This window comes from Paralichthys olivaceus, chromosome 5, assembly GCF_024713975.1.
Source record: "Paralichthys olivaceus isolate ysfri-2021 chromosome 5, ASM2471397v2, whole genome shotgun sequence".
In the NCBI taxonomy this organism is placed as follows: Eukaryota; Metazoa; Chordata; class Actinopteri; order Pleuronectiformes; family Paralichthyidae; genus Paralichthys; species Paralichthys olivaceus.
The window spans coordinates 18,002,532-18,016,357 of NC_091097.1; the positions used below are offsets into that span (position 1 = coordinate 18,002,532).

The 13,826-nt window shown below is 43.7% G+C and overlaps 1 protein-coding gene across 1 annotated transcript in view; it reads left to right on the plus strand.

The window, feature by feature from the left end:
- Positions 1 to 13,379, plus strand: part of llgl1 (LLGL scribble cell polarity complex component 1) — a 30,597-nt gene extending 17,218 nt beyond the window's left edge. Inside the window, exons 6-24 of the mRNA XM_069524523.1 lie at positions 225 to 387; positions 711 to 846; positions 1,321 to 1,375; positions 1,857 to 2,011; positions 2,317 to 2,537; positions 3,433 to 3,500; positions 4,193 to 4,367; positions 5,877 to 5,981; positions 6,612 to 6,904; positions 7,037 to 7,187; positions 7,267 to 7,405; positions 7,511 to 7,824; positions 7,985 to 8,176; positions 8,254 to 8,326; positions 8,628 to 8,742; positions 9,367 to 9,431; positions 9,864 to 9,999; positions 10,099 to 10,181; positions 11,183 to 13,379. Of these exons, the coding sequence (XP_069380624.1) occupies positions 225 to 387; positions 711 to 846; positions 1,321 to 1,375; positions 1,857 to 2,011; positions 2,317 to 2,537; positions 3,433 to 3,500; positions 4,193 to 4,367; positions 5,877 to 5,981; positions 6,612 to 6,904; positions 7,037 to 7,187; positions 7,267 to 7,405; positions 7,511 to 7,824; positions 7,985 to 8,176; positions 8,254 to 8,326; positions 8,628 to 8,742; positions 9,367 to 9,431; positions 9,864 to 9,999; positions 10,099 to 10,177 (2,635 nt within the window). The 3' untranslated portion in view covers positions 10,178 to 10,181; positions 11,183 to 13,379. The remainder of the gene's footprint in view (positions 1 to 224; positions 388 to 710; positions 847 to 1,320; positions 1,376 to 1,856; positions 2,012 to 2,316; positions 2,538 to 3,432; positions 3,501 to 4,192; positions 4,368 to 5,876; positions 5,982 to 6,611; positions 6,905 to 7,036; positions 7,188 to 7,266; positions 7,406 to 7,510; positions 7,825 to 7,984; positions 8,177 to 8,253; positions 8,327 to 8,627; positions 8,743 to 9,366; positions 9,432 to 9,863; positions 10,000 to 10,098; positions 10,182 to 11,182) is intronic.
- Positions 13,380 to 13,826: the final 447 nt, after the last annotated feature.

A 13,826-nucleotide genomic window follows, 5' to 3' on the forward strand; every position in this document is an offset into this window, starting at 1 on the left:
ATCTCATCCCTTTCACTCAATGTTTCATTTCTAACAAGATGTTCAAAGTGTTGATTTGAGGAAGAGTCCGTATTTAATCTTCCAGAATGTGTGAGCATGCATTATTATTTATTCAACAAGCCTTTAATGATCCAGACCCCTTCACTAGATCATTCCTCTACCTTCTCTCTCTTTGAGCTGTAGGAAGTTATAATCTGTGATGTTTTCTGTTTTCTTTTCTTCAGCCTGCCAGATGACTACAGATGTGGGAAATCTTTAGGGCCGGTGGAGTCACTTCAGGAACACCCTCAGCATTCAGGGAAGATTCTGATCGGCTACAGCAGAGGCCTGGTGGTCCTATGGGATCTGAGCACTCATCGTGCCGACCAGCTCTTCCTGGGCAAGCAGGTACCTGGAAAACCTTCAGTTTCAAAGCTACGGCTGGTGGCCTTCTCAGCTGCATATCACAAGAGAGGGTTGGATGTGCCACGCTTTACACAAAAACAAAAGCTTTGCTATGTTTTGGTCGAGGTGATGAAACAGAATGAAGACAGAATAAAGTTAAATGCACATTGATGTGAATCATTCAAGCTTTTAGCTGCTAAAAATACACTTGAGTGTAATCTAACTTACAGTGTCAACTCCAGGTGTCGGCAGGTTTTACTCTGATCATTTATATAAAAACTCTAACCTTCATCTCTGCTTGTTTTGTGTGTGTGAACCCTCTGCAGCAGCTGGAGAGCCTGGTGTGGGAACGCACTGGAAACCTGTTTGTCAGTTCCCACAATGACGGGGGCTACTCTGTGTGGCCTGTTTCCAGTGGCAACACCTACAATCACCAGCCAATGTCCTCCAACATCCCATATGGTGAGAAATGCACACATAACACACACATGCACACAACACAGTGTTTTATGGCCAATGTATGATGAAGGACCGCTGGAGCACAGGTCACCCAGGTCAGGTGGACGTGGGGGTTTGGTAAATAAAGATGAGTGTCAGGTGGGAAATTGAGCCACGTCTGGTGACATATTGTGACTCGGTGGGTTTTGTTAGGGTCATGGTTATGTGACGTCTGTTCTGTCAGGTTTCTTGTTGAGTGACAATTCAGGAGGCACAGGGAACAGGAACTTAGTTTTAGTCTAGAAGAGTTGTAGAATTAATTTACAGACAAATTGCCTCAACTCCACGTTCATTACACTGCTAGTTCACAGCTATACGACTACTACCTAACTTTCTTTGAGTTCTTTTATAACTGTGTGAATTCTTTCTTTGCACTCTTTGCCTTGATTGTTCTAAAGACTAAAACTGATTCACACAATGATTGCTTTTCTGTCCCAGGTCCATTTCCCTGCAAGGCCATCAGCAAGATCCTGTGGAGGACAGTACAGACGGGGTGAGCGCTGAAGCCTTGTTTCAGTGACACATCTTTCCTTTAAAAGGGTGTTTGATTGCTGCAGTCAGACTCTGCAGCTTGGATCTCAACACCAGAAAATGTTTACTCTTTCTTTCCTACTCTTTTTCTTTTTATCTCCCTTTTACATTGTTTTTTTTATGTCCCCATAAATCCAAAAGTTACTGCCTCCCACCCCAAGAACGCTATTTTCTTTAGTTTAGCTGAGTGAGAAATTGGGAGAAAATTAAGTGTTGATTACTCATGTTAGTAAAAAAAAAAAAAAAAAGGGTAAACTTTTATTATTTGCAGTTAACCCAGGTTTTTTTTTTGTTTTAGGTTTTTATTCTGTTTCTTCTGAGATTCAAATGCTTATCTGGGGACGTGAGAATGATTCTCCAGTCATCGTCTTGCAGTGTTGTCCCATATGATGGATAAAATGAACATAAATAAAATACTTTAAAACTTCTGTGTGCTTCTCCAGTTCTCCGGTGCTGTTATACAGTGGAGGGATGCCGAGAGCCAGCTACGGTGACCGCCACTGTCTCACCATTCAGCAGGACAAAGACCACGTCACTCTTGACTTCACATCCCGAGTCATTGACTTCTTCACTGTTCACAACACAGAGAAGGAGAAAGGTGAGAATCTGGCCGAAATAAATCCAAACTTCAGCTCTTCAAGTTAGTTAAGTCTGTTTGCTTTTCACACATGCCCGTCGCAGCGGGAGGTTTCCTGCACACACTCAATCATAACAGCAATAAATCCTCTGCATTATTATTATTGCTGTGTTCTCACATCAGATTCTCCTGACGTTCTGTGGACTTTATACTCGGGGGGGGGCCAGGGTGGAGAAAGTCCGCAGATAATCCAAAGCCTCTCACTCAGACATGCACCTCCATGCACCTCCAAGCAGCTTTATTCATCTTGTCGCTCCTTCTTTCAGAGTTTGATGACCCATCTGCAGTGGTCGTGTTACTAGAAGAGGAGCTGGTTGTAATCGACCTGCAGACCCCCGGGTGGCCCTCTCTGCCGACTCCCTACCTAGCTCCTCTCCACTCGTCAGCTATCACCTGCTCCTGTCACATCTCCAGTGTTCCTCCTAAACTGTGGGAGCGGCTGGTCAACGCAGGCAAAGCACAGCAGGGCTCGCTACACACAAACAGGGTGAGAAGACCACAGTGATCTGCACAGTAGTTAAAATGAAAACCTGCATTACAGCAGCAACATCTGTCTGTCACCTAGCTAGCATAAACATAAAGTTTATTTGTTTTTAGATTTAAACACTAGGTTTAAAGTTATAAATATTTGGTTGTATTTGTGTTTTCTCTCTGATTTGTATAAAGGTTTATGGTAAAAATAGAAAATATCAAGCCTCGGTTAAATGTTTTTGGTAACGTAATCTTGAGAATCATTGCAGAATTAAAAAAAAAAACATATCTAATAATGTATATTAAATATATCTGTATATTTTAACTCCCTAATATTGGTATTGGCCCCCCAAAACCCAAATTGGCCGGGATAATAAGTGTAACTGATCCCAGTGAAGGAATTACACTGAATGGATGTTATGATTCATGGTGCTTGTTTGTTTGAGTTCGCTGGCAGCTTCAAGGAAACCAACAGAAGTGTGACCATCAGTCCGCTGGTGGTGTGTGAACTTTGGGAGCAGGTGTGAGCAGTTAAAGGCTTTGCAGCTCAGATCAGCTGTTTGATCAGTGGCAGATTAAGCCAACACACACACACGGACAGACACACACGGACAGACACACAGCTGGTATGCTTGTAAATCATGGCTGCCTCTGTCGGTGTGAGGCCAAACCAGTCGCTGGCACTATAACAGAGGAAGTCAACAGAGGCCCAGTCTGTTCAGTTGTGCATCTCTGTGTTCACATGCTCATACATGTGGGTGTGCCCATGTGTCAAGGCCGGTAAATGTTGGTCCTCGGTCATGGTGAAAATGAAAAGCTGCAGAAACATTTTGTTTTTCATTTCAAAACTTCAGTTTTTGCTGCAGCTTTTTTTAATATGACGACTTTTTCTCTAATCTTTGTTTGTGCAGAGCTGGCCCATATGTGGAGGGAAGAACCTGGCACCCCCACCCAAACAACAAGAGCTGCTGTTGACAGGGTACACACACACACACACACACACACACACACACACACACACACACACACACACACACAGAGGCTACGTCCACACTGCAGGTGCCTCTAGTTTTCTTTTATTTCTGTCACGACACATGTGGCATAAATCTGATGCTTTCTAATAAGTGACTCTGCAGGGAGATGTTTTGTTTTTCATTTCTGATCGTGTGACTGAAACTAGAAATTGTTATCATTGCCATTATAATAAGACCGTGTGATAATTGCCAGCATTTTGCTAACTACAGATGTTTGGCAGAGCGAGTGCAGGCAAAGAATGCAGAAGGAAAAGAAACAGCTGGTTTAATCGAACTTTGAGGAAACATTGCTTTTTAAATAAAACTCATAAATAAAGTGAAGATTAAATGAATATATCTAATATATATGATATATTGTGTATATATCAATCAATCAATCAACATTTATTTATATAGAACCTCACAACAACCAAGCGTTGACCAAAGTGCTTCACAATTGCAAATCAAACATACACAAACAACAAACACAAGACAAGAACAACAGTTTCAGTTGAAGGCTAGATCAAACAAGTATGGTTTTAGCTTGGTTTTGAACAGAGGCAGGTCAGTGGTGGTGCGTAGCTCAGAGGGCAGTGCATTCCAAAGTTTGGGATTATACATAATAATATCTGCATGTTTAAATATTGTGTGTTTACAGACATGAGGATGGTACTGTTCGCTTCTGGGATGCATCAGGCGTCGCTCTTACGCCGTTGTACAAACTCAGCACAGCTAACGTCTTCCACACCGACTGTTACCCCTGTGACGACCCCCAGGACCCAGGAAATGACCCGGACATGCAGCAGGAGGAGGAATGGCCTCCCTTCAGGAAGGTGAGAAGTGAGGAGGTGTGCATGAGAAGAGGCTTAAGGAAGCAAGGATAGAGCCTTGGTTAAGCTCGCCGTCCCAGTGGCGACACTTGAGAAAACTGCAGATACCTGCTCCTCAAGTGCGAGAATCAAAGGGAACGGTGTTGAGAAGACGTCAAAGTTGGTGCGTGGAATGACCAACCCGTCAGGCATAACCACAGTTTAAGAGAGTTAAAGTCTTTTCTCTGAGATCAGGCACAGGGTTGTTTCACAAGCTGTGAGAAAACAATCACTGTGTTTTATACACACACTCAATCCTGTAATAGAACATCTGTGGCCTAATTTTCCCATCTGGATGCTTTCATGGTTTTCAGACAGACCCACCCCATTGTTCCTGTTATTAAAACTTGACTCTGACGAAACCGCAGTCAGATTCAGTTTTAAGGCTTTATTTTCTGTGCAGAATTAAAGTCAAATGAAGTGATTCAGCATCGCGAGGCTAACCGTGACGTGGTGGGGGGAATCTTGATGTAGATGCTGACAGAAAATGAAAATGGGTCTTCAAGCAGAAACTCAATGCATATTTAAATGAGCTGGCTCTACACTTGGAAATGTTTGTCGGTGTTTGGATGAGTTTAAATTATCTGGGATCATTCAAAACAAAGAAGTTCATCGTGAGTGATGCATTTAACAGTAAAGAAACTGAATCAGTTTTTGTGTCCACACCTCTTAAGCCTATTTTCCCATTCCGTTAACTCAATTCTTTCCTTTTTATTCACCCCCCAGTCCACCTTTCCACATGTATCCTGTGGTAACAGAGCTGCATGTTCAGGAATGTGGCCCTCATATGGGATGAGGAGCCTTTCTCTTTTTTCTACTCTGTAATGAAAACCAGACCAATCAGCCCACTCGTTCTCTCTCTCTCTCTGTGTGTGTGTGTATGTGTGTGTGTTAGTGACCAACTTCTCCTACTCCTTGTTTTGCCAAGACACAGCTCCAGTGCGAGAGGGGATTCTGTTGGAATTCCTACTGTGTGTGAGAGAGCGAGACAGATTGATGCACATGTTTTGCTGAGTACGTACGAGGGGGAAACGGGGGGATTGTCCTGGCATTTGGCAGAGATTAAGAGCAGAGGGGCTGCTGCAGAGGGAGGACGAGCCGAGCTTCAGACGGGCATTGAACGTTGATCTGCCTGAACTGAATTTGTTTATGGCCTGTTCAGATAATTAATCCGAGTGAGACAACACAGTTTTACAAGCTGTGGTTCGGAAAAGCTGAACTTGTGCAGGGGTGAAGAGTTTAGTTGAAAACATGCATCAGTAACAAATCAGCAGCTGCCATCTTTTCTGCTCAAATGTGAGAGAAGTTATTTCACAGTTTTGTTTTCGAGCACTAAATTTGCAAGTTGTTTATTGCCCCCCCCCCCCCCCCCCTCCATATGCACATCTCTAGTGTTTCAAACTGACAAACAAATGTTGATTCACCTAAAACACAAGTTTTTCTTTTAACACGTGTCCCAATATATTTGTGCAGGTGGGCTGTTTCGACCCGTACAGCGATGACCCCAGACTCGGCATCCAGAAGATCAGTCTGTGCAAATACAGCAACAAGCTGGTTGTGGCTGGAACTGCTGGACAGGTACAGAGGCACATACAGTAACATGTAGACACGCTAAGCTCTGTGTTCAGACATTTCGAGATGATACATCACAGAATACGACGTTAACGTATTATTCTGAGGTCAATTCGAAATGTAGTTTTTGCCCTGGATGCCACCACAACAAGGAAATCTTGAGGGTTAATGGTAAAAAAATGTGTCTGTTTGAAAGCCTCAGTCTGCTCAGTAGATAATAATGGCACAGAGATGTGAGATATCTTTTGTGCAGTTAACATTTAGGCAAAAGGAAACTCTGGACTGATGCTAGAGGAAAAGTTCAGATGATCTGAAAACAATAGCTTTCGTCATTTGGAGATGATGAATCCTGATATTTAGAAAACACACATAATTGAATGTTCAGGCTCTGCTGCACTTAATAGGTGTGTTCTGTAAATACTGCAGCTCACATGAAAACAAAGAAATGGAGCCCAGATTTTCATTGCTCTCAAGTTTCACTTTATGGAGAAGAGAAAAGTGCTTCATTATTATTGTCACTCTCTGTGACAGACTCTCCTGCATAATCTCTTTATACGTGTAAAAATAAAAGCAGGTACTGACATTTACAAGAACTGAATGAGCCCAGATCTTTCTTTGCTTCTTCCATGTCTCCAGGTGATAGTGTTGGGTTTGAGTGACGATCACTCGGACCACTTTGTGGACGTGTCGGTGGTTGATCTGCTTCAGGACAGGGAGGGCTTCACCTGGAAGGGCCACGACAGGCTGGAGCCACGCCTCAAACCTGCCCCCTTCCCGCCAGGCTTCCAGCCACTGGTGCTGGTGCAGTGTCTGCCCCCCGCCTCTGTTACAGCGGTGGCGCTGCATGCAGAGTGGAACCTGATCGCCTTTGGGACAAGTCATGGATTTGGCTTGTTTGACTACCACAGACGAAACGCTGTGCTGGCCAGGTAAGGGAGCTTTCGGGATGTTGATATTTATTCTTCAAATAAAGGATGTTTCAGAATTCATTCTCAGTCTGTTACCCCTCTCTTTTCTCTACGTTCCCTTTCCAAACTGTACTCTTCTTCATGTGCCCCTAGGTGCACCCTGCACCCGAACGACTCCTTGGCAATGGAGGGCCCACTGTCCAGGGTCAAGTCCTTGAAGAAGTCCTTACGGCAAAGCTTTAGACGCATTCGCAAGAGCAGGGTGTCGGGGAAGAAACGCACCATTACCACACCCACCAGCAAGGTAAGAGAGGTCATGAGAAGGTGATGCACAAAGCACACAGACTGATTCATTTCCTAAGTTGAATCACTGTTATGTGCAGGTCCAAGAGGCTAACGCTGCTTTAGCAGAGCAGGAGGAAATGGCTCCTATACAGCGAAGGATTGAGCCCCGGTCAGCAGACGACTCGCTGTCTGGAGTGGTCCGATGTCTTTGCTTCGCCGACACCTTCCTTCGTGATGGTGCGTTTGTTTACCGGTCAAGAGTGTGTACTGGTTGTAGAAGTCTCAGTCTGCTAATGCAGCTCTGAGTCAGGATTTTTAATCATTTTGTTTCTTCTGCACCAGGTACACACCACGGCCCCACACTTTGGGCGGGCACCAATTCGGGCAGTGTGTACGCCTACGCTCTAGAGGTCCCCGGCATTGGCTCGGGACGTGCGTGTGAGCGGGGCGGTGCAAGCGAGAGCAGCGTGTGTGTGGAGGCGGTGCTGGGTAAAGAGATTCAGCTGATGCACAGGGCCCCTGTGGTGTCGATCTGCGTGTTGGACGGCCGGGGGAAACCTTTACCGGACCCATACGAAGCCTCCCAAGACCTCGCCATCGCGCCGGATATGACGAACGCTCACTCTGTCCTCATTGCATCAGAGGAACAGCTCAAGGTCTTACAACACTTTTTACATTTGTATTACAAGTTAACATTTTGTAATTTCCTCAGGACATATTGTGGTTGTGTTGTTTCAGTTCTGTTCCTGTGGAAAACCGTGATGTCACAATTTAAAACCTCTGCTGTTGTCCCTCCTCTCCTCTCTCTGTCTCCAGGTGTTCTCTCTCCCTAAGGTGAGCGCCAAGACCAAGTTCAAGCTGACGGCACATGAAGGCTGTCGGGTGAGGAAGGTGGCCCTGGTGGTCTTCAGCTCCACAGCTCAGGAAGACTACAGTGAACACACACTGGTGTGTCTCACCAACATGGGAGACATGCACCTCTTCAACATACCGGGCCTTCGACCACAGGTATGTTCAGGGTTTGTTCGCCTACAACGAACACGACTTTGATTACTTTTGTATAGTAACTGTTTGTCTTTCTTCAGGTGCGTTACGACTGCATCCGCAAAGAAGACATCAGTGGTATTGCATCCTGTGTCTTCACCAAGAATGGACAGGGTGAGGAGAAGACTGTTTATCTTGATAAAAAGGGAAATCGCAGTCACAAGATTTCACTATCAGGTTTTAATTATGTGAAACAAAACGACGCAGACAGAGACGATGAGAGTTAAACCAGGTGTAGGCTCAGTTTACTTGTTTACAGACTCTGAGATTTTGACTTCTTAGACTTCTGCCTTCATCCAAAACACAGAGATGAGTGGAGCTGTGTTTGATTTATAGAAAAAAAAAGAATAATGTGCACATGTTTACACTTCAACTCATAATGGCCTAATTATTGTTTGTGTGTTGTTCCCCTCAGGCTTTTACCTGATCTCTCCCTCAGAGTACGAGAGGTTCTCACTGTCTGCAAAGGTCGTCACTGAGCCGCTCTTCTCTGTTCAGCTGGACCGATCACTAGAACCCACACCTGCCTGGTAACACACACACAAACAGCCATTAAGAGACACAGTTTCCATTTGTGTAGATTTAATTAAGATGCTTTTCTTTTAAATAACCTTTTAAATGTCATGATTTAAAAAGACTTTCAACTGCAGCTGTAGATGTGTGCTCAAGAGAAATGTTCATACTAGACTCCCTAAGAGTATATCTGAGCTGAAGCAGATCTGTCAGAAGAATGATCCAGAATTCCTCCTGATCTCGTTGCAGCTTTGCAGCTCCAGAAAGTGTTAATGCTGCCAAAGAAAAAAATACAGCTAAAGGTTCCAAGGGTTCACTTATTTTTATCCATAAGCATTAAAAAAAAAAAAAGAATTCAATAAAGACATGAGATTATAATATTTTGTGCACTTTGAGCTGATCATAATTTCCAACAATTTAATGCAGAAACAGCTTTTAAAGCCTGTTGAAGGTTGGTGGTCCCTGGACCCCACAACTGGAGCTGACAGACCTATTGTTCACGATGTTTTCTCTGGGGCTGCTACCAGCGTGAGCCGCTGAGCTGCATGTAAAACCAGAGAAATGATACTTTCACTGTTATTGCTCCATCATTACTCCATCTACTGCCAAAGTAAATGGTGTGCGTTCATGTGTCTCCTCAGCGATGGTATGACGACGCAGCCACAAGCCAACGGAACCCACAAGAACCAGATGAGTCAGGCTGAGGGTACACACACACACACACACACACACACACACACACACACACACACACACTCTCTTTTCTGTCTTCTTTGTATTTCTCTCCCCCTTGTTATTCTCCCTCTTCATCCCTCTCTCCCTCTCCGAACCTCTTAAACCCCAACTAGGAGTTGCAGGGGTCCCCCCTCTGGTCTCCATGGTAACCATTCAGTATGCCCCAGTTGCCTCTCCTGCCCAGCACCTCCCTCGCTGGCAGGAAATGATGGTTGTTGTGGCGACCAGAGCAGAGTCTGTCCATGCAGGCGACACACACAATATTGTGATGTTTTTACTTTTCATTCATTTCATGGTAAATATTTCAAGAGGCTCTTTCGCTTCTAGTTTCACGGTGAATCCCGAACTAGCCTCCTTTTTGAAATGTTCTTTTTTTACTCAGTTTTATTCAACTTTATCACAGGACAAACAGAAGAGCTCCCAAGTTCCCTGTCCTCTCCCAACCTGGACACCCCGCTGGACTCCCCCCTCAGCTGTGCTGACCTCACCCTCGACACCACCGGAGACCTCACCGTGGAGGACGTCAGGGATTTCCTAACGTAGGTTTGCACATTTGTATGAATAAGTGCAAAGCTCACACTGATCTGATCCTCTCAGTGTTAAAGAATGAATTTGTGGTTTGTGCGTCTGTCCTGCAGCACTGTGGACGAAGCAGAGAACAACCTGAAGAACATTAAAGAGGAGGAGGGACGCTCGACTGGCATCCTCATCAACTGAACACGTAAGAAACAAAGATCCTGGTTACAGTTACTTTAATGTAGACTCATATTTCTCCTGTGCATGAGTCTGAGTGTACACACACACACACACACACACACACACACACACACACACACACACACACACACACCTGTTTCTAATGGAGCTGGTCCAGAGTGTACTAACTTCAAAGTCTTGTTCTGTCTGAGCTCTGCATTCCAACAACAAGCCGTCCACTCACTTTTTTCCCACCAGTCTGTGGAGCTGAAATCATTTCCACTGAGGGAAACTGAAAACACTCATGTGCTTTTCACTGTTTCTTCACGTAGCTCGGGGAATTGTTTCTCACTCTCTTCGTACTAAACTAGGAGCTGGACCAGAGTTCTTTTGTGAAGTTGAATTTCTTTATTCCTTCACATTAAAGTCTTATTTTATTTGTCTCTAGTTGTGTTGACCTTGTTATAGAACAGGAACAATTATCCTCTGCACAGCTTTTATACAGCAAATACTAACATGTGTGTCCTCTGGCACACGTCTATCATTACATTTAGTGAAAGAGTGAATCTTTACAAGCGCTGATGTGGTGGAGTCTTTCAGCTCCTCTGCACTTATTGCACTCATCCATCTAGTTTCATTAGTCTGTGCTCACAGCAGCAATGAATCAGGAGGTTGTTGACTTCTCATTCTCACCCGCTGCATTTGTAAACACAGCTCTGCTTCACTTTTTATACCTCTGCTACCCCCAAGTGGTGAAATCTAAAAATACAGATAATACACTAAACATTTGCTTAATTCATATGTAAATATATACTTCCTGCACTATATTGTAACTTAGATTGCATTATATGTTAATTTGATTGATTAATTGAATTACTAAATTCATGATGTGCCGAATTTCACTAAAGAACATTGTGGACTTCACGTCAACCTACACAGACCAGAACTGGTATTTTTTGTCTACGTCTTTGAAACAAGCTGCGTTTTAATGTTTTTATTCATTTTATCCTCTGATTTCTGTTGAAGTTTTTACAGGAAGGGGCACAAGTGGCGTGTGAATGGAGCAGTGCTGCACCTGAGACGTCTCCCATCAGCCCACTGTGGATCCCCCAGCCTGCACTCTGCACTCTTCTGTTTGCCCGGCACAGACTGAGAGGAAAGCCTCACCACGGACAAACAACACAATGTTGAAGACTCGGTTTGGCTTCTTCTACTGGAGGAAATAAAATCTTCTTCTTCTCTAACCACTTTGGAAACATGAAATCACCAGAGACAAGAAAAGTCCAGCTGAGGACCGCCTGCTTCTGGACAGACTTGGACGTGATGATTCTCATTTCATGAACTAAAGGCTGAAATTTCTGTCGTCCATCTTGGCGCCGTGTGGGATTATTTCTCCCGGGCCTTTCCCCTGGATGGTTCCTGCCAGTAGAGGTAGTCTCGCTCAAAGACTGTAGCTCCGCCTTCCAGGAAAGAGACTTTAACGGATACGTTTCCCCGTTGTTATTTTTCTATCCAGAGTTTTGTGGCGTGCTTGGCTCAGTCTGAGTTTCTCCCTCAGCTGGAACTGTATTCGGTGCTCCGTCACCAAACACACCCGTCGATTCCTCGTGCACACTAGTGGATGTGAAGGATTGTTCTGGAGGCTGCTGACGACCTGAAGATATCCAGCAGAGACTGAAAGAGGGCGAGTCGTAGCGTTTAACAGAGATCAAGATTAGCAATGAAGTATTTTGAATATTTAGAGTATTGAAAGTTGTAGCATTTCTATTCTTCCCCTCTAAGGTGCAGTTGAGTTGCCTTCACCCAGAGAGGAGGTGGTGCATAAATCAGCTGTTTCTGGTTCTAACCAGATGTCGCACACAAGCACATTTTCTCCCAGGTTTTAACAGGCTCTGCCTCGTCTCTCGGTACTGAAGACAAACAATCTGAAGGGGTTTTTTGCAAAGATTTACACTGTTAAATATGTTTTTATGGCTTTGGGAGAAAGTAAAGATGTAAAGAGAGAAATATAGAGTGGAGGGTACAAGAAGAAAGAACTGACAGTCATTACAAAGGGAACCAGCAGCAGAGGGAAGTGAAGGTGTTCGTTTTATTTAGAACTAGAGCAGATTCAGGTGAAATTATACTTTAAAAAAATTCCCTCTTACTAAATTCACGGTCTTAAGTTTCAAATGGATTGTTGGTTTCTCTCGACTACCTTTTTTAAAAATTTATTATATTCCGGTCGGTGAGTGCAACATTTCTAAAGTGAGGAAGAGGAGGCCAGGCTTTTGTGGTACGACGCAGCTGCAGCCTCAGCGAAACATCTGGCTGCTCTTTATTGTGACGTCACTTGCAGTTTTACAAACGCACAGTTCCGTCTGAAGTTACGGGACATGTGAAGAGTTCGAGAGCAGTTTTGGTTTTTACCCTCATTTTCTGCTTGTTTGTTTCTAGAGCCAGGGTTTGCTATGTCCATTCTGGGCTCCCGTTGAAACATGTGGCACAACATGGCGGACTGAGGACGGAGGATCCTCTCCCTCTGTCGATACGAAGGGCTCGATGTAAGCTGCACTGTAACCGTAATTAAACACAGATGAAGAAAGTGATATTCAGTTGTTTGGCAATAGATCAGATAAATGAAGATGAAGATAAAATTAGAGATCCTTCGTCCCCTGAATGTTTGGACTCGGCAAGTGTGGCAAGGCAAGCAAAGTCAGTCAGAAAGCTGAGTGTGACGTTTCTGTCCGTGAGCGGGGTGCATTCTGGGAAATATTGGCTAGATACAGACTTTTGATTTCACCCATGCAAATAGTTTTTAAAGATTTCACTGTGTTAAAACAAAACTGATCCAGTATCTATATCTAGTTCTGCTAAAGACAGGTTTAATATGAGCCGACGATAGTCAACCCGCTCAGTCCTTCTAGCTTCTCGATCACCTTGTGTAAAAGGTTAAAAAAGGGACCTCACTACTAATGTAGCTCAATAGGTAGGAATCATGTTCACGCTTTTTTTTTTTTTTTTTACTCTCGTTAGTTTTCTATTTTTTTTTGGTGTTCTGGTTGAATAATTAACCCTTTCATGCTCCAGCTGGCACGATTTACCTTTAACTCCACAGTTACGATTCGTTTGTTTCTACTTTGTGATTCAGTTTCGTGTGTAGGATTTTAATCGGGTCATTTAGCTTCTTTTTTTTTTGGCTGATGAAAAATTGTGAATGTTAATAAAATTATTTACTCTCTCATTTGAATTATTTTTTTTGACTTAGTAATTAATAACTTTACACGATGGTGGTGGCTCCATGTTACAGACTGGGCAGCTACTTAGCTTAGCATGTAGGCAGGAAACGAATGATATCTCAGGAATACTTTGAGGGAATTTCTTCAAATTTGGAACAAACATTCACTTGGACTCAAGGATGAACTGATATGATTTTGCTGGTTAAAGGTCAAGGTGACATCACAAGCACAGTTTTGGCCTTGTGAACGTGATATCTCCGAAACACTGTGAAGGAATCCTTTCACGTTTGGCACAAACATTCACCTAGACTTAAAGATTAACTTATTAGATTCTGGTGGTGAAAGGTCACTGATAAATTATTTTGAACAGAATTTAGTAAAGCTTGATTGAATGCACGTCTTTCAACTCACTGTAGTTTGATGCTCTGTTCACACTAAACTGTTTTCTCATA